Source organism: Terrapene carolina, unplaced genomic scaffold, assembly GCF_002925995.2.
Source record: "Terrapene carolina triunguis isolate 2854851 unplaced genomic scaffold, T_m_triunguis-2.0 Scaffold22, whole genome shotgun sequence".
NCBI lineage: Eukaryota > Metazoa > Chordata > Testudines > Emydidae > Terrapene > Terrapene triunguis.
The window spans coordinates 14,281,931-14,302,925 of NW_020664373.1; the positions used below are offsets into that span (position 1 = coordinate 14,281,931).

Genomic DNA, 20,995 nt, shown 5'->3' on the forward strand with positions numbered 1-20,995 from the left:
TTCAGATCCCTCCTTATGGCCCTCTTTTCTCATAATTCTGACAAGAAGTGAGTCAACTAGTGCAGTTTTCTTTTAAAGCAAAATTATTTTTGTGGTTCTATTTCCAGCTCTCCCATGACCATGGGCAAGTCACCTCCCCTCCTTGTACCTCTGTGTCCCACACAACCTTGAGTCTATCCTGTCTGTGTAGATTGTAAGCACATCATAGCAAGGACTGTCTCTTAATATGCATTTGTACACCCAGCACAATGGGGCCGTAATCTCAGATGGGACCTTTAGGCACTATGGTAATACAAATAGTGATAACTGTGTGTATTTTTAACGGTGGGGGAAAGAATTAACCGTGCTTTGTATAAGCTTTAGCTGTGCATTATTTTGTTACTGTGTCGTCTTTCTTCCCCTTCCTCCCCGTGTCCCCATGCCACTGTTTTGTTGCCAGTTTTTTGAGTCACATCATCTAGGCTGTAAGCTCTTTGGAGCAGGGACCATGTTGTATGAGGTGCCTAGCAAACTTCTGAGTTGTATAAAATGGTAATCCTAATAACTGGTTATCCTTGTTAAACCATTTTCTAATGTTTTGTATGAATGATGCAGCATTTTGGGGAGTTATTAAGATGTAGCCAACATGCTCTGATTTATTGTCATTAGCACTGACCTGGTTCCCAACTTGTCAGTTTTACAAGTTATGAAAGGTCTTGTAGTTGATAGTGGACTGCACCTTGAGGGCCACCACTTAATTGTATAAGGAACTTGATGACTTCTTGACCTAACAAGACCTTTTTCCAGGATCCAAGTCATAATGGAATTGGGAAGATAGAGTTATGACTGACCTCCTTTCAGTGGTTTGGACACATACTGGAGTTTTGTACTGGCAAAGTTATTAACAGTATTAATGTTGTTAACATAAGAAAAATGGAAGGGCTGTCTGCAATTGGGCAGTAAATAGGAAAGAGCGTCTCATACCTTTGAAGATGATACTGTCTGCCAACCAGGAGAAGTGAAACATCTAAAATAGCTGGAGGGGAGAGTCTCTAAGGGTATGTCTACACTACGAGAGTAGTTCGATTTCACTTAAATCGAATATGTGGAATCGATATTGCAAAGTCGAACGTGTGTGTCCACACTAAGGACAGTAATTCGACTTTGTGAGTCCACACTAACGGGGAAAGCGTCGACATTGGAAGCGGTGCACTGTGGGCAGTTATCCCACAGTTCCCGCAGTCCCCGCTGCCCATTGGAATTCTGAGTTGAGCCGCCAATGCCTTCTGGGTAAAAAAATTTGTCGAGGGTGCTTTTGGGTAACTGTCGTCCGTCCGTCACTACCGCCCTCCCTCCCTCCCTGAAAGCGCCGGCGGGAAATCACTTCGCGCACTTTTCTGGTCAGTGACAGCGCGTACGCCACAGCACTGCGAGCATGGAGCCCGCTGCGACCATCGCTGCAGTTGTGTCCGTTGTCAACGCCTCGCAGCTTATCATCCACCTTTCCCAGAGGCAGATGCAGATAAATCGGGCGAGGAGGCTACGGCACCGCGGTGAGGGCCTGAAGTCTGAGAGTAGCACAGGCCTGTCAGAAAGCACGGGACCCAGCGCCGAGGACATCACGGTGACAATGGGTCATGTGGATGTTGTGGAACGGCGATTCTGGGCCCGGGAAACAAGCACGGACTGGTGGGACCGCATAGTGCTGCAGGTCTGGGATGAATCCCAGTGGCTGCGAAACTTTCGCATGCGGAAGGGGACTTTCCTGGAACTTTGTGAGTTGCTGTCCCCTGCCCTGAAGCGCAATGACACCCGGATGCGAGCAGCCCTGACTGTCCAGAAGCGAGTGGCCATAGCCCTCTGGAAGCTTGCAACGCCAGACAGCTACCGGTCAGTCGCGAACCACTTTGGCGTGGGCAAATCTACTGTGGGGGTTGTTGTGATGCAAGTAGCCAACGCAATCGTTGAGGTACTGCTCTCAAAGGTAGTGACCCTGGGAAACGCGCAGGCCATCATAGATGGCTTCGCCGCGATGGGATTCCCAAACTGCGGTAGGGCTATAAATGGAACTCACATCCCTATCCTGGGACCGGACCACCAGGCCAGCCAGTACATTAACAGAAAGGGCTACTTTTCAATGGTGCTGCAAGCACTGGTGGACCATAGGGGACGTTTTACCAACATCAACGTCGGATGGCCGGGCAAGGTTCATGACGCTCGTGTTTTCAGGAACTCAGGTCTGTTTAGACGGCTGCAGGAAGGTATTTACTTCCCGGACCACAAAATAACTCTTGGGGATGTGGAGATGCCTACAGTGATCCTCGGGGACCCAGCCTACCCGCTAATGCCCCGGCTCATGAAGCCCTATACTGGCGCCCTGGACACTGAAAAAGAACTCTTCAACTACCAGCTGAGCAAGTGCAGAATGGTGGTGGAGTGTGCTTTTGGCCGTCTCAAGGGGAGATGGAGAAGCTTACTGACTTGCTGTGATCTCAGCGAAACCAATATCCCCATTGTTATAGCAGCTTGCTGTGTGCTCCACAATCTCTGTGAGAGCAAGGGGGAGACCTTTATGGCGGGGTGGGAGGTTGAGGCAAATAGCCTGGCTTCTGATTACGCCCAGCCAGAAAGCCGGGCGATTAGAAGAGCCTAGCGGGACGCGCTGTGCATCCGGGAGGCTCTGAAAGCTAGGTTCCTGAGTGAGCAGGGTAACCTGTGACTTTTAAATTTGTGTACAGAGACGCTGAACCTGCCCCCGTTTCTTTACCCAGTTAATGTTGACTATCCTCTCCAGTTACATACCCCCTTCACCCCCTTCCAACACACGTTTAAAAATAAAATGACTTTTATTTTGTTAATGGACACCGTTTTCTTTATTACTGTTTTCGCGGGAATGTTTTAAACCTGGGACGCAGACTGTGGTGGGGAGCGGGTGTAGTGTAGTGATGCAAAGGACGCTTCTAAACTGCAGGAATGACAGGCTCCGCAGTGGTGGACTGGTTGTTTCAACGGAGCCTGCCAGCCCTCCTGATTGGGACTGCGTGTATGTGGGGGCTATGTGACTTTGTGGCAGGGGGAGGAGGGTTACAGATCCCCTGCTGCGTGGCTCTGTGATCCAGGATAAGGACCGCTGCATAAGATCTGTAACTGCCCTCCCCCGCCACAAAGTCACAGAGCAACCCCCTCCCCCCCCCACAGAACATGAAAACCACCTCCCAGACTGACCAGGGTAACTAGTGACTGCAATGTGTGTGTGCCCTGCTGCTGTCCTGTCCAATTACGAACCCCCTTCCCCCCCTTCAGACAGACTCTCCTCTAAAGAACATGATGGAAACAGTAATGAACAGAAACGTATTTTTTATTAACAACCACACATGAAACTGGGGGGTGAAACTTGGACGGGGGCTTGTGTGAGGCGGGAAGGAAAGGACTTTTCAAATTTTGGGGAATGAGAGCCTTCTGGTGCTTGAGCAGTCTGCAGGGGTGGAGTGAGAGTTTTCACGGACTCTGCCGCCCCTCCTTCTTTGGACTTTGGGTGAGGGGGGTATGGGACTTGGTGGCGGGGGAGGGCGGTTACAGATAGACTGCAGCGGGGCTCTGTCCTCCTGCCTCCGTTCCTGCAGAACATCCACAAGGCGCCGGAGCGTGTCCGTTTGCTCCCTCATTAGTCCAAGCAGCGTTTGAGTCGCCTGCTGGTCTTCCTGCCGCCACCTCTCCTCCCGTTCCATGTGTGACCGGTGCATTTGGGACAAGTTCTCCCTCCACTGGGTCTGCTGTGCTGCCTGGGCTCGGGAGTAGCCCATTAGTTCCGAGAACATGTCCTCTTCTTCCTCCGCCTAATCTGCGCTAGCCTCTGGGAGTGTGATGCGAGGCTGGGTTGGGAGACAGTCACAGATGTGGCTGTGGGAATGGGAAAAAGGGAGTGAATTCCTCAGAAAGATAAATGTAGTTGTGAACAAAGAACATAGTCTTTCTCTGTGAACAAGACCATGCATAGCACCTATCACATGCGCACTCAGGACAAGGTCGAATTTTCGGCCCTCGCATTCAGTGCCTGGGGTCTTGCACTGCCGATCTGAGAAGCGGGGCAGGACACCGGAATTTGTGTAGCAGGCAGACATGGTAAGCCGTAGACTTGTGGCTGCTTAAAACTTTAATAGTAGCACTGGCCTCCTTTCACATGGAAAGCAATGCCAGTCCCTGCTGCCAGCAATCCGGCAAGCATCAACTCTGCCCCTGTCCCACCCCTTCGCGGCTGTCCCAGGGAAAGATCCCTGTATGCCGCCCCTCTCCCGCCTCCACCGCGTGGCTGTAAACCGGCGGTTACAGTTCTATAAAGGAACGGGCAAGCAGTCCCAATACTAACATTCCCCTACCTAATTCAAAGCAGGTCACCATGAGCGACATCACCCTGATGAGGATCTCAGACAGTGATAAAGAAAGGATGCTTCGGGAAAGCCTGCAAAGACCAGGGCCGTATGCCGCCATGCTCTGTAGGGCAGTGATCCCGGAGTACTTGATTGTCTCCTGGCGCGGAAATGTTTCATACCACGGAGGACCCAATAAGGCCGCTCTCCCCAGGAACCTGATGCAAAGGCTTTCCAATTACCTCCAGGAGAGCTTCGTCGAGATGTCCTAGGAGGATTTCTGCTCTAACCCCGGACATGTAGACCGCATTTTACTGTAGCTGCACTGGCAGGGACTAAACAGTAGAGCGGCTTGGGCAGAACAATCATGCAAAACCGGACATTGTTAGATTTTTTTTTAATAGTTGCACTGCCCGGGACTGAAACGTTAAGCGCCTAGGGCAAACTAATCATGAGAAACCCATTGTTGGTATTGTTAACATTCCTGTTCTGTTAAAAATAAATGTTTAGATGTTTAAAACACTTACTGGATGATCCTTCCCCTGATTCTGTGTCCGGGTTAACGGCTGGGGATGGTTGGTGGGGGATCTCTGTAAGGGTGATGAAGAGATCCTGGCTGTCGAGGAAATCAGCGTTGCAAGCGCTGTCGACTGCCTCGTCCTCCTCATCTCCTTCCTCATCTTCCCCGTTCGCTAACATGTCCGAGGAACCGGCAGTGGACAATATCCCATCCTCAGAGTCCACGGTCACTGGTGGGGTAGTGGTGGCGGCCGCACCTAGGATGGAATGCAGTGCCTCGTAGAAACGGGATGTCTGGGGCTGGGATCCGGAGCGTCCGTTTGCCTCTTTGGTCTTCTGGTAGCCTTGTCTCAGCTCCTTGATTTTCACGCGGCACTGCGTTGCATCCCGGCTGTATCCTCTCTCTGCCATGGCTTTAGAGATCTTCTCGTAGATCTTTGCATTCCGTCTTTTGGAGCGCAGCTCGGAAAGCACGGACTCATCACCCCACACAGCGATGAGCTCCAAGACTTCCCGATCAGTCCATGCTGGGGCCCTCTTTCTAGTCTGAGATTGCACGGCCATCTCTGCTGGAGAGCTCTGCATCGTTGCCAGTGCTGCTGAGCTCGCCACGATGTCCAAACAGGAAATGAGATTCAAACTGCCCAGACAGGAAAGGGAATTCAAATTTTCCCAGGGCTTTTCCTGTGTGGCTGGTCAGAGCATCCGAGCTCGGACTGCTGTCCAGAGCGTCAACAGAGTGGTGCACTGTGGGATAGCTCCCGGAGCTATTACCGTCGATTTCCATCCACACCTAGCCTAATTCGAAATGGCCATGTCGAATTTAGCGCTACTCCTCTCGTTGGGGAGGAGTACAGAAGTCGAATTTAAGAGACCTCTATGTCGAACTAAATAGCTTCGTGGTGTGGACGGGTGCAGGGTTTATTCGATGTAACGGCGCTAAATTCGACATAAACGCCTAGTGTAGACCAGGCCTAAGAAGTTAAAGTAGAATGGGAAGAGGAGGGAGGGAAATAAAAATAGAAAGCAGAGTGAGACTTATCTGAATTTCTGTTGTAAATTGTTCTTGGGATCTGGGGAGTGGGCAAGGTGTGTGTGGATGGATGAATGATTACTGTGCATGGTGTTGGAAGAGATGAAGTTTAATTGAAAGTAAAAAAAATTAATCTTGACATCTGGTATATAAGTGCTAAAATATCACTTTTAATTAAGTACTTCTGAAATTGTACATGAAAAATATTATTGAAATTTAAATAGCAGTCATACATAAATGTGAAGTATCAAACTACTGTACATGTGCTCTTTTCACAATTAAATATTTTATGAGTTTTATAGTAATGTATATTGTAGTTAACATGTGGAAAGACATGACAAAATAAGCATAGCAAGTAAGAAAATATTGTGACTATTGTCATGATGTATGGAGAATTCTTTTTGGATGGAGCTTGAGTAGATTGCTATGTTGTTGTTGGTGGGGGTTTTTTCCCCTCCCCAGTCTGGTGCCTGATTTTGGCTCTGTGGTTGTTTGCATATATGTAGTACCTCATGAGTATTGCAGGAAGAAGGGATACAGCCTGCAGCATCGAGAAAAGTGAAGATGAAAAGGAAATTGTAAAATACAGATCTCTCCTAAAAAGCCTTAATATCAGTTAAATGTTGGTCAGCTTTGCAGACATTTGTAGAGATATCCCATTTGAGAAAAGACTTGAAAGTTGATTCTTCCGTATCATTGGACAGAATGTAACTTAGCGCTTCTTTCTGCTGTTTATGTTCCAGAGAAAAGAAATTGACTAGTTTAGCTGGTAATCCTTTACCCTAAGGAAATGGAATCTGAAATATTTCAACTGATTTAGAGTTTGAGAATAGTGTGTTCAGCACTGCAAAGAACCAAAATGTGCATGTGTTTATTTAGAAGAAAAATAGAGAATCTTGTTACAGCTGTGAATGTTTTTCCAACCCTTAGCAATGATTTCTGACACACTTCTGTACCTTTTTAATTTTTTAAAATGATAATATGGAATTTCAAAGCAGGATCGCTGCATTATGAAATTTAATTTATTGATTTTGAGGTTTTCGAGTTCAGTTTTTCATTTTAGTGCTGTCCTTTACACTTCAAATACTGTTATCAGACAGTTTCATTCAAGACCTAGTTATTCGTAAGGGTTATATTTTTTTTATGAATTAGGGAATATAGAGACTAGTATTTCAAAACATTTTACAGACTGGGTGTTCTTTTTGTTTCTCTGATTGCTAGAACAAACTTAAAATTAGTCTGTTATAGGCAGAAGGTCCCAAGTTTGTTCATGTGGCAAATAAATGGAATGAAGCTGAGTGTAGAAGTGTGAGAGCAGTATACTACTGGTGGCCTTGCTAGCTGAAAGTCCAGGTATACTAATGTTCCTCTGAGTCATATAACCTAAAATAATGAGGAAGGAGGGATTTTGAGAAGAGGATGCATGAAGCTATATAACATTTATGAGGCTCTTAATGGTCCTCGTTAGCTTCACTGAACTCTAGAGTTGAATTGGAGAAGTGTGTTGCTTTAGTTTTGAAGGGTGCTGACTAGACCACTTTTGGAGCACATGTAATGTTTGCTAAAGAAGCCTGTGACCTTTTCTTTGTGTTTGGGGGGAAAGCTTCATCATATGACCATCTCAGTAGAAGAGTTCAAATTGAGTTAAATATGAGGTAAAATGAGCTTAGCGTCTTGCTGTTGCAATTCAGTCCAGTATCAGAGACTGCTAATTCACAAAATTCAATACATAAAAAAGCACTGCCTAAAGTACATCTAACTTTATTTGTGCCTCCTTTTTAAAAAGAGAGCGGGAGAAGTTTTTATCTTTAACTGAATAATATTAGGCCCAAGATAAAATTTGTTAATTGGTTTTAAATCAGACCATCTGCCAATAACTCATCTGGGTACTCTCCGATGTTATTAAACATACTCTCCATTAAGAGGGCTAGTCCTTAAATTAAGTGCACACGAGTTCCTTGTTCTTATGGTGATTGCACTCAAACGTTATTTCTGGCATAGTAACTGGATTATCACTCAATTTGTTTGACATGACTTATTCTTATAAATTCTCCAGAACTTTAGAGTTGCCTTTGAATAGTAGAGCATTAGCCCTGCTGACTTTAGTGCTGTTGAACAGCACACACAAAGCATCATGTTCAGTGAGGGTGCTATTACAATATTGTAGGGGGAAAAACAACCCAGAGCGACCAGAGAGATTGAAGTGTTCTCCGAGTGGTTTTTGAATGTTATGATTCCTGATGTCATATTTGTATCCGTTTATTCTTTTGCGTAGAGACTGCCGCTTTGGCCAATACATGGCAGAGGGGCATTGCTGGCACATGATGGCATATATCACATTGGTAGATGTGCAGGTGAACGAGCCCCAGATGGTGTGGCTGATGTGGTTAGGTCCTATGATGGTGTCCCTTGAATAGATATGTGGACAGAGTTGGCATTGGGGTTTGTAGCAGGGTTTGGTTCCTGGGTTTGGTGTTTTTGTTGTGTGGTGTGTAGTTGCTGGTGAGTATTTGCTTCAGGTTGGGGGGCTGTCTGTAAGTGAGGACTGGCCTGTCTCCCAAGATCTGTGAGAGTGAGGGATCATCCTTCAGGATAGGTTGTAGATCCTTGATGATGCACTGGAGAGGTTTTAGTTGGGGGCTGTAGGTAACTGCTAGTGGCGTTCTGTTACTTTCTTTGTTGGGCCTGTCTTGTAGTAGGTGACTTCTCGGTACCCTTCTGGCTCTGTCAATCTGTTTCTTCACTTCACCAGGTGTGTATTGCAGTTTTAAGAACACTTGATAGAGATTCTGTAGGTGTTTGTCTCTGTCTGAGGCTGTTGGAGCAAATGCGGTTGTATCTTAGAGCTTGGCTGTAGACAATGGATCGTGTGATGTGGTCTGGATGAAAGCTGGAGGCATGTAGGTAAGTATAGTGGTCAGTAGGTATCCGGTATAGGGTCATGTTTATGTGACCATCGCTTATTAGCACTGTAGTGTCTAGGAAGTGGACCTCTTGTGTGGACTGGTCCAGGCTGAGGTTGAGGTAGGGTGGACATTGGCCAAACCAATGTCTCTACGCAAAAGAATAAATGGACACAAGTCTGACATCAGGAATCATAACATTCAAAAACCACTCGGAGAACACTTTAATCTCTGTGGTCACTCAATAACAGACCTAAAAGTGGCAATTCTTCAACAAAAAAACTTCAGAAACAGACTCCAACGTGAAGCTGCAGAACTGGAATTAATTTGCAAACTGGATACCATTAGATTAGGCCTGAATAAAGACTGGGAGTGGTTGGGTCATTACAAAACCTAAATTTAATTTCCCCAATACTAATTTCTCCCTACTGTTACTCACACCTTCTTGTTAACTGTTTGTAATGGGCCACTCTCTTACCACTTCAAAAGTTACTTTTCCTCCCTTGGTATCCTGCTGTTAATTGATTTATCTTGTTAGACTGACCTCACACTTGGTAAAACAACCCCCATCCTTTCATGTATTAATAGCTGCTCCTGTATTTTTCACTTCATGCATCTGATGAAGTGGGTTCTAGCCCACAAAAGCTTATGCCCAAATAAATTTGTTAGTCTCTAAGGTGCCACAAGGACTCCTCGTTTTTTACTGAGGTGTGAGACTCTATTTACTTTCTGGCTGAACATCTAATAATACTCATCATTGTTTACTTCTTTTCAGAACTTTGCCATTTATGTATGTGCCTATCCTGAACCGAGTTCACTTCATAGATCTAATTTATGTTGGAGATGTACATTAAGATTATTTTGTTCTCGAATATGCCTGATATTTTTCTTCGACTAAGGTTATGTGCATTGTTTCAGTGAAACATCAGCAATAGTTTTTACCTTATTTTCAACATCAATATGTTGTGTGTGTGTGTGTGTGTGTGTGTATAGTAAATATAACTTCATTACAAACAAATCTGACTGAAAACTTTTGTTTAGCTCTTCTGGTCATTCAAGAGATGAGATAGTAGTGGAAACTTGTGTATTTCGCTGTTATATTTGAATGCAATCAGTCATTTTTCTTGCACGTTAAAGGTGAGATTTTTTTAAAATCTCTCAGTGTTGACTTAATTCTGCTCTCACTAAAGTCAGTTGGAGTTTTACTACCTTAACAATTGTGAAAACATTGATTTGTGCTGAACTCCTGCACAAATGAGATTGGATGGTCCAGTGGTTAGGATGCTAACCCAGGACTCTGAGATCTAATTTCAGTTCCCTGTTCTGCCACAGACTTGCTCCGTGACCCTTGGTCAAGTCACTTAGCCCTGGTCTACACTCAGAATTTAGATCAACATGCTTCCATTATGCTAGCTACCACAGCTTGGGGAGGTGGATAGCTATAGTGACAGAAAAACCCCTTCCATCGCTGTAGGTAACATCTAACCCATGGTGCTACAGCGGCATAACTACAGTGCTGTGGCTGTGTTGCTGTAGTGCCTATAGTGTAGATATGACCTTAGCCTTTTTGTGTCTTAGTTCCCCTTCTGTAAAATGGGAATAATAGCACTTCCTTATCTTGCACTTCCCTACCTTACACAGGTGATAGCTCTTAAAGATAGATATCCTAATAAATAGAAAATCACATGATGCAGGGTAACACATTAATGGGAAAATGACATTGTCCTACAAATCTTTGGATTACAATGATTTTCCCTTCTAGTCCCCAGTAGTGGGTGTGTGTAGAGTGAGCAAGATGTGTGATGGCATAAGAGGGTGGGGAGGAGAGAGACAGGGATCCTCATGGAGCATACTGAGCAGTATGGTGTGGAACTCAGTCTCTACTTTGCCCTTGGTAGCATGGCATGTCCAGTAGGGGTGATGCCAATGATTTACTGCCACGGGCTACGTGGAGCTGAATGATCTTTGCAGATATCTTTGCAGAGCAGAATGATGGAGTAATAGGGAAGTTAAAAATTTGGAGTCTGATAATCTCTTTCTTGGGGAGGAGGTGGAAGCAGGCAGGCTTTGGGGGAGGAAATCTTCAATGGTCCTCTTGGGGGATTCTCCCCTCACTTTGTTCCATTTTGGGAGTGGTTGCCCACCCCTGCCTCATCAGAAAGGTCGCAGAGACTGGCCCCACACATCATTAATCCCAGGAGATTTGCAGGCACCAAAGGCCCTCCATCTGGAGGCTCCATGCATCCTCACTGTCTAGTCCAGAGGTCACCAAACTGTGTGGCGCATCCCCCTAGGGGGACACAGAGGAACGTTCAGGGGGAGTGGTGGGGCCCAGTCCAGCCCCCACAGGGCGTGGGAAGCGAGTGCCACCCAGCCCAGCTCCACTCCTGGCCCTGGCCACAGCCCTGGCTCCACCCCCAGACTCGCTCCCCGTCCTGGGCTCTGCTCCTAGTCCCACCCCAAGCCTCGCTCCCAGCCCCAGCTGTAGGCCCAGCCGTGGACGCCTTACCTGGAGCCGCATCCCCACTCCAGGCCCCGGTTCGGGGGGAGGGCCAGGCGTGGACACGGGTAAGAGGGGGCGAGACCCCAAAAAGCTTGAGGACCACTGGTCTAGTCTCTGGTGACCACTCCCTGGCAGCACAGTTCCAATGGAATTCCTCTGCTAGGGATTCACTCTTGGCTGTGCTGCCCCAGGTATAGGGGAGGGAACAGCATGTCACTGAATTCTTATCTTTTCCGGGTTGATCTGAGGGGCTAGAATGGAAGCAGTGCTCACCTTGCCTGCCCAGTGTCCATCTCCTTTCTGCAAAGAGGTCTGGTGAAAGGGAAGGAAGGGAATTGTTGCAGAAGTGATTGAACAAACCCCTTTAGGTTCCCCACCACCACATGGCATCTAGGGGGAACAATCTGGGCCTCTTTGCTGATGTCACTGAGAGAATGATAGAATTTTGCATGGAGGGTGAGGGTGCAGAGCATGACTTGGAATGTGGCAGCTCCCCCAACTCTGGTCCTGGCTATGGTTGCCAGGCGTCCGGTTTGATAAGAGTGTCTTATGACGGTATTAAACTTGGCAAAATCATGATTAGATGATAAGGTGAGTTTTCTTACTTGTACAACATACTATCATACTACAGATGGGTCTCTCTTTAAAAGAATAAAGCAATTAGTTTTGTAGTGTATTCCCCCATTTGTGGCTCAGTGGTTGTTACTAAAATATAAAAGGTAGTTCTGATATTGTCCCAACATCTGCCCACAAACTAATCTTTATGTACTTATGACTTCAAAATGAGATGTCACTCACAGTAGATTGTACAGTTCTACATATATGGTAATCCTTCTCCTTTTTGGTATGCTTTGATCAGCACTGAAATAGTTAGCAAATTGTCATGATTAAGGTTTAGTTAACATGGTGTTGAGGTGAATGAGGTAGTTAGCAATTCTTAGAGCTGTTGTTTCAAGTACACATCACAGATTCGGTTTCCACTTGGTTCACATTTGAAAGTTTATCTTTGCAATCTTAATGGCTAAAGAACTTATTTTTTATGAAACCTTAGATTCTGGTAGCTTCCAGGAAAAACGCTGACGGCACCAGTCATCCTAATACAGCAGTTGAGTTTCCTTGTAAGCAGATAATGTTGCAGTGGTGTTTCTAGTATAAGGAATAGCTATGAGGTACCACTAAAGCCATGGATATTTACAAAGATAAAGCTTCAAATTGCAACTTCTGTATAGGTGCTAGAATCATTCAGTCTTATTGTTCTATCTCAGTTAACTTCTCTCCTTTACCCCCCCACTCCAGAAAAAAACACCACACCACACTTTTCTGTCCAGAGACGTATTCCTCGTGGCATGTATTAATTTATATCTCAAATAATTGATAGATTTTCCTTTTAGAGAGATATGCAAATTTTTTTGGATGGTAAAGGTTTATGAAATACTTTACAAATTCTTTCCCATGATGTCTTTTTCTTAGGGTATGTACATTAAATCAACATATGATGGTCTCCATGTAATTACTGGAACAACAGAAAATGTAAGTATTGTTAATACTGTACATTCAGGCCTGGAAGCTTTTTTGACCTTACATTTGGTTAATGCCTTCCCTTCGCTACAGACTATATTTTGCTTGAAAAACTCTGCTAGTTGGTTGTGAGGGATCAATGGCAAGTTGGAGGGCAAAAATGAGATTGCTTTTGTTTATTAATCCAGGACAGTCGGCTTTACTTCATTCTTGCAAGGTATTTAAAATGCTTCCCTTGATCAAATTAGGAGATAGCTGACTTGCTGGGGTTTTCTTGGACTGTGTGTAAAAGATAAATGTTTTTAATATGTACTGACTGATATGCTGGAGTTTGCTGTGGCACAAGAAAAAAATAGTTTTTATATCTATCCAACTTCATTTGATTTTGTAATGGAAGTAAAAGCATGGAAATAAGGGCATCCTTTGAAGTTGACATTAAAAAATGTTGTTGTACACTTCTGCATAGACTTCTGAGTAACATTTGAGGTAGGGAAGTGTAGTTGTAGCCATATCGATTCCAGGATATTAGAGAGACAAGGTGGGTGAGGTAATATCTTTTATTGGACCAACTTCTGTTGGTGAGAGAGACAAGCTTAGGAGACACACAGATCTCAAAGCAGAGCTCTGTGTGGCTCAAAAGCTGGTCTTGCTCTCCAACAGAAGTTGGTCCAATAAAAGATATTACCTCACCCACCTTGTCTCTCTATAGTAGGGATCACTTAGATGTGAGCTTACTCATTGAAGGACAGCAAAGGGAACTCTAAGCAAAACACAACTGCATACTTTTCAGCTGCCTTATAGTTTGCTTTCCCCTTCTCCTCCACCCCCTTTGTACAGAATTGGATGCCCATTAGGGAGTTGGCAAGCTGATGGGGTTTTTTAGGGCTTTAATCCATAACAATAGATATAGAGCAGGCCTCTAACACAAGACTATGCAGCTTTCAGGACAGTTTAGTCAATTTCTCTTGAAAACTTTGATGACCTGGTGCTCAAACAAATTTACAAAGAAATACTTGTTCTACTCTGCTACTATATCATTTCCTGACAAACATGAAGCGTCTGAAATACTGAATACTTTTACATCAGATTTTTGCACTGGGACGCTGGAAATATCTCATGCCAGATAGAATAGAAGTGTGTGTGGGGAAGGGGCAGGTCCTCCATAGGACCTGCAGCATGCAAGCTTTCCTTGGACCTTTGACCATTTCTTCTTTCTCTTGCTGCAGACAATGTTGTTGGGCTGTATTCTATAATATGTCTGTGGTAGGATCTCTGTGAACACCAGCCTTCCTGGAAGGAGGAGCAACATAAGCCATTAAGGAACTTGAAGACTCAGTCAGGGTTCTTACAAATCAAACCCACAGCTCTCAGCATCACAGGTGGAATAAACTACAGTTCTGTGTTGGTGCAGGAGGGTTGTGACATTTCTGGGAGACATAAGCAAAAATGAGAGAAGAGTTTTGAAATTTGAATTTCCCTTAAACTTAAACTAAGATATGCAACCAACTCAGTCTACAAATTACTGGGTTGTTTTATTTCACAAAGGTGAAGATAATGTATTCCCTAAGAATCTTGAGATTTCATTCCTACTTTCCTCCCTGATGCATCGATATAATTCTATAGTAGCAGAGTCCTGTCAGGAGGAAGCAAACACAATGTTTTTTTTAATTTGGTCTTGATCAGTTTCACGCACTGAAGCTCTGGAGGTGTTAAGAAAGCTTCAGCCTACCAGTTGGATATGGACATTCTACTACTAATGGCTAATAAAGTTTTAATGAAGAGTAAGCTGTTAGCATCTTTCAAACATGTGGTTGTTAGGACCATGCATAATATGGAAAGACAGGCATCATACTGGTGTACAAGAGGAAGCATCTACAGATTCTGGAAGGATTGGTGCCTATCATTATTTGGAAGCTGTTACCTACCATTTTTCCATTGATAGTTTTCAACCTGGGATGCTACTGGATTTCTAAATGGCAGTGGCAGTCAAAAAATCTCTTTACATCTACATATGCCCAAACGTTTTTGATCTTTTTTTCTGATATGGAGCATTTCATAGCTATTGTAACCTCTAGTTAGGATTTATGCAATACTCTTTCCATGAAGCTACCCTAGAAGACCACTGAGAAGCTGTTTTCTGTGCAAAATACAGCTACCTATATACTTAGTATTGCAAAGGATGCGGTGCATATTACATTTGTTATCCTTAACCCTGCAATCACCTGCTAGATGTGATTCAAGGCTTTGATGTCCATCTATACAGCCCTCTGTGATTTGGATCTTGGCAACATTAGAAGCCATTTCTCTCCCAATATACCATTTTAGCAGTTAAAATTAGTTGGGCATTTCTTCTATAAATCTTTAGATTAGCACTCAGAGAGAATGGAGTCAGATTCTCCATGGAGGGTCTCTTGGCTTTGTACTGTGTTTTCTCTGGTGCTCCTGCAGAGCTAGAATGTGTTAACCTCATGGTTCAAGGCTTATCTCTTTACTCAGACTTTAGCTTGAGAGTAATGATTATGTGGGATACATTGAGGCACGGTGATGGGTCAGGCATGAGTGTATCGCATGGGGAGGGAGTTTGTATATGGTGCAAAGAGACTGTCTGGTGAGTACATTTTTACAATTCATAATATAAATATATAAGAAAAATGAGAGACTTGATTCATTAGTTGAAAGCAAACCTGAACTGATCATTGTTTGCAAAACTAAATGTTTAATTCTCTGATGAGTATCCTGGTAAGAGATTCAAAAGGAAATATTTTCAAACTGGTGTCATGTTGTGACATGTATCAGTCCAAACACTAGTGCTTCAAGAGTGGGATCTTTGCTTTTTTTATTCTAATAATCACCATATGAAGTTCTTAGAAAGTAGTTATTTATAAAGTCCCCCCTCTGCTTTCACTAAACTAAACTGTAAAAGGAAATATTCATCAGTGCAGGTCTCTGTATTAATTCCTACTTGAAAAATCAGCCAATCACAAAATCAACAACTCTGTAATAAGAGGAATGCAATTATCTCTAGTACTGAGAGAGTTCAGTGCGTGTCCAGAACTTCAATTTTACATGTTATATGCAAAATGGCACCTTCACTTGCACAACACTATATGGGTTAGTCTGTGATTCAATGAATGGCCCTCTTCCCTAACACCGCTTCTTGAAACACACATATTTTTCTTGGACATCTCCTGTCCAAATGCTGACTCAGCTTATTATGATGAAATCTGCATGATCACAGCAGAAGGGGACAATGTGACTGCAAGAGGCAAACATTTTGACAGACAAAATGGTTCAGTTATATTGTTATGATTAAACTGAATTCTGGACTTTGGGAATATTACATTTAGATCATTTCTCTTTTAGTAAAGCCACAAAATGATAAAAGTGAATGTCTAATTCTAGTTGCTCAATACAAAAATGTAGCAACTTTCTGGAGTTCCTGGGGGATAGATCCTGACACTTTCATACTGTGGCTCTTTGATTCTTCTTATAATAGCAGGAGAAGTTCTGTATCTGTGCAGAGCCCAGTTGAAGTTGGTGGGGCTCTATCTACATGCTATCAGCTGCAGACAGGGTGGGAAAAGTCGAAGAAGTTTTGCTTTATAGAAAGCTTAGTGTAATTGTTTTGCACCAAGAGTAATTAGTCTATTGCAAATGTTAAAGAGACAAGGTGGGTGAGGTAGTATCTTTTATCTGACCAACTTCTGTTGGTGAAAGAGACATACTTTGGGGCTCCACAGAGCTCTTCTAAGACAACACCGTAAATATTAAAGATAGAAATATGAGAAATAGAAAAGTTTTTTAAATGAGGCTGTTATTTAGAGAAGCAAAACTACCGCTACTAATTCATCTTTGAAGGTATGGATTTTTACAGTATCCCTCTTCTAGTTACATCTCTAGCAACTAATAATAGTTCAGAAATATAAATTTACAGTTTATCTGTCTTATCTACATGGCCTGGATACTGATTGTATCCGCATGCAAAAAATATTGATTTTTTCTGAAGTTCACTTGAAGTATTTGTTTTAATTAGATGAGAACATGAAAGACATAATGTTGCAAAGTATATTTATGAAGCTGTTGTCCATTAGAGTTCTGGCACTCTGAGCATTAGCAGAAGGTGGACCTCTAAGATTTACAGATATTAGATGGCTTAAAATGATTGGTCACTTATTAGTATTAAAAAGGCATCCTTAGAAACTGGCTAACCTTTGATAATATAAACATTGCTACCTTTTTTAACATTTGACTGTCTTGCATACAATTATACAGAATATTGTCTCAAACAACGATGAATGACTTAATTAAAAATCTTTTTTTATTGATTTACTTCATTGGAGAATGTAATTATGAATCTAACCTGACTTACATAGCTTAGCAATCTTACTGCTGAAAGAGAGATGGTGATCAGTAAGAACTGTCTTCTTTATCATCTCTTTTATTTTAAATTCAGTCACCTGCAGATCGGTGCAAGAAAATCCATGCTGGAGATGAAGTGATTCAAGTTAACCACCAAACTGTGGTATGTATAAATATGTTCTGTGTCAATTGGAGATAGAGGTGCACTGGCATATCAGCATGTATACAGAAGAAATATGTAGAAATGTTTTATATTTTGCTAAACTATTAGTGGGTTTTACATGAAAGGTTTTTTTTTTTTTTATTATTCCCTGCCCTCTCCCCCACCTTCCAAGTGCACTTAGTTTGTAACAGAATCACACAATTTCTGGGACAGGAAAATGTGTGGTGTTCGTACTTATCCTTTATCATCTGAATAAGGAAGTATTACTTCACACAACACACAGTCAACCTGTGGAACTCTTTGCCGGAGGATGTTGTGAAGGCCAAGACTATAATGGGGTTCAAAAAAGAACTAGATAAGTTCATGGAGGATAGGTCCATCAATGGCTATTAGCCAGGATGGGCAGGGATGGTGTCCCTAGTCTCTGTTTGCCAGAAACTGGGAATGGGCGACGGGATGGATCACTTGATGATTACCTGTTCTGTTCATTCTCTCTGGCCAATGCCAGGTTCCCCACTGTCGGAAGACAGGACACTGAGCTAGATGGACCATTGGTCTGATCCAGTATGGCCATTCTTATGTTCTTATGAATATTATGGAAGATGTTGAATTATCTTAGGCTAGGTCTACACTACCCGCCTGAATCGGCGGGTAGAAATCGACCTCTCAGGGATCGAATTATCGTGTCTCGTCGGGACGCGACAATCGATCCCCGAATCGACGCTCTTACTCCACCAGCGGAGGTGGGAGTAAGCGCCGTCGACGGGAAGCCGCGGAGGTCGATTTTGCCGCCGTCCTTACAGCGGGGTAAGTCGGCTGCGATACGTCGAATTCAGCTACGCTATTCGCGTAGCTGAATTTGCGTATCTTAAATCGACCCCCCCCTGTAGTGAAGACCTGCCCTTAGATAGCTGAGGTTCTGGATAGCCTAGGGAATTTTCATTTTGACTAGGCATTATCAAATGACATAGCTCTGTTCTGGGTGATAGAAGTTTTGGATAGGAGAGATTCAGGTAATTTGAATGGTACTATAGTTGCAGGCTAAAGATTGACATTACATGCTAGGAACTGGAAAGCTTCTTTAATTTAAAATTTAATAGAATGCACCCAGCCTATGTTTGTGTGCCAGAAAAAAAAGAAAAGGTGCATATATTGTTACTATTCTGACTTAATCTAACCATTGTTGATACACATAATTTAAATTTTTCAAAATTGGAAAATTAGGAGTAAAATAACCATTAGGTATACCTAATAATTCCCAATTATCACTACCAAAATGGAAGTGCTGTACATTAGTTTCTGCTGATCTTATTTAGGACTATTAAACTACTGCAATCTACAGAAAAATCTCTTAGAAAAATAGGTTTTATGATAAACATCTTCTTGTATCTTGTAACATAAAAGAAATATAATTGTAATTTTAAAAGGTACACTTTGTTTTCCCATGTATAGGCTATCTGTCTTTCATTAAGAATAGTGAAAATAATATATTTTAATGAAAAAGTATTTGTGCAAACAATTTAACTGACCAAAAAAGTTTCTAAAATGTTGTTAGTACGGCAATGGTTTGTTAAAAATATGTTTCTTAATTCCTAGTAGAGTTCCATTTATGGCTTTGGGAACTGATGAAATTGTACAGTACGTCAGCTCCTCTGCGCAACTCATTATAGTATTTCATTATACCCTCCAGCTAAATTTGATATAAAATATACTGTACATGTATGAAAGTTAACTGATGAGGTGCTACCTTTTGTGCTGGGGAATTTAAATTAATAAACCTAACCAGAACAGGGCAAGGTGGGGTTTTTTCTTTGTTGTTTTTGATCTGTGGAATAACCATTTCAATTTGTATTATTAATTTCAACTATATAAAATGCTAGAGCAAGATGCCATTATACATACTGTGACAAAGTTCCTCCTCTACCTTGGTGGGTCCTGCGCTTATTGGCGGATTTGTTCACTTCACAGATTCACCCTGTGGGTCAGGAAACAGTCCAGAGACCTTCCCCTCTGGTAGAAGCTATAGTCCAAGTCAATTCCTCCTGTGTTTGATCAGGAGTTGGGAGGTATGGGGGGAACCCGGGCCCGCCCTCTACTCCGGGTTCCAGCCCAGGGCCCTGTGGACTGCAGCTGTTTAGAGTGCCTCCTGGTACAGTTGCACGACACCTACAACTCCCTGGGCTACTTCCCCATGGCCTCCTCCCAACACCTTCTTTGTCCTCACCACCAGACCTTCCTCCTGATGTCTGATAATGCTTGTACTTCTCAGTCCTCCAGCAGTACGCCTACTCACTCTCAGCTTCTTGCACACCTCTTGCTCCCAGTTCCACGCACACACTTCCTCTCCTCTGGCTCCCATTGGTTTGACTGGAGTGAGCCCTTTTATAGCATCAGAGGGGCCTTAATTAGAGTCAGGTGCTTAACTGCCTCACCTGACTCTTAGCAGGTTAATTGGAGTCAGGTGGTCTATTAGCCTGGAGCAGCCCCTGCTCTGGTCACTCAGGGAACAGAAAACTACTTATCCAGTGGCCAGTATATCTCCCTTCTGCTACTCTGCTGTTCCCAACTGGTCTGGGTCTATCACAATACACATACATTGTGAGTCCTTTCTTTATTTTTACCAACTACAGGAAGCCAAAAAAAACCTTCAATCTTTAAAAGCTTTTCATATCAAAACTATATTAATATCAATCAAAAAGTATACAAGTCCTAAGAAACACATCAACAAGCACTCAGTCTCTAGACTGGAATGAATGTTCTTCCTATTAATTTCAATGGAAGTTGTCACTAAATCGCTTAGTCAGCTCAAAAAATTTCAACCATCTGATTTTCGTGCTATATCTGTACTCCCTTTCTGTAAAGGGAAATCGTGTCTTACTAATCTATTAGAATTCTTTGAAGGGGTCAACAAACATGTGGACAAGGGGGATCCAGTGGACATAGTGTACTTAGATTTCCAGAAAGCCTTTGACAAGGTCCCTCATCAAAGGCTCTTATGTAAATTAAGCTGCCATGGGATAAAAGGGAAGGTCCTTTCATGGATTGAGAACTGGTTAAAAGACAGGGAACAAAGGGTAGGAATTAATGGTAAATTCTCAGAATGGAGAGGGGTAACTAGTGGTGTTCCCCAAGGGTCAGTCCTCGGACCGATCCTATTCAACTTATTCATAAATGATCTGGAGAAAGGGGTAAACAGTGAGGTGGCAAAGTTTGCAGATGATATTAAACTGCTAAAGATAGTTAAGTCCAAAGCAGACTGTGAAGAACTTCAAAAAGATCTCAGAAAACTAAGTGATTGGGCAACAAAATGGCAAATTAAATTTAATGTGGATAAATGTAAAGTAATGCACATTGGAAAAAATAACCCCAACTATACATACAATATGATGGGGGCTAATTTAGCTACAACAAGTCAGGAAAAAGATCTTGGAGTCATCGTGGATAGTTCTCTGAAAATGTCCACGCAGTGTGCAGAGGCGGTCAAAAAAGCAAACAGGATGTTAGGAATCATTAAAAAGGGGATAGAGAATAAGACTGAGAATATATTATTGCCCTTATATAAATCGATGGTACGCCCTCATCTCGAATACTGCGTACAGATGTGGTCTCCTCATCTCAAAAAAGATATACTGGCACTAGAAAAGGTTCAGA

At 43.1% G+C, this 20,995-nt stretch overlaps 1 protein-coding gene across 2 annotated transcripts in view; it reads left to right on the forward strand.

The window, feature by feature from the left end:
• Positions 1-20,995, forward strand: part of LOC112105115 (connector enhancer of kinase suppressor of ras 2) — a 358,118-nt gene that overhangs the window by 161,423 nt on the left and 175,700 nt on the right. For both annotated transcript variants that reach the window (XM_024197779.3, XM_024197780.3), the window contains exons 7-8: positions 12,775-12,834; positions 17,276-17,344. In XM_024197779.3, the coding sequence (XP_024053547.2) occupies positions 12,775-12,834; positions 17,276-17,344 (129 nt within the window). The remainder of the gene's footprint in view (positions 1-12,774; positions 12,835-17,275; positions 17,345-20,995) is intronic.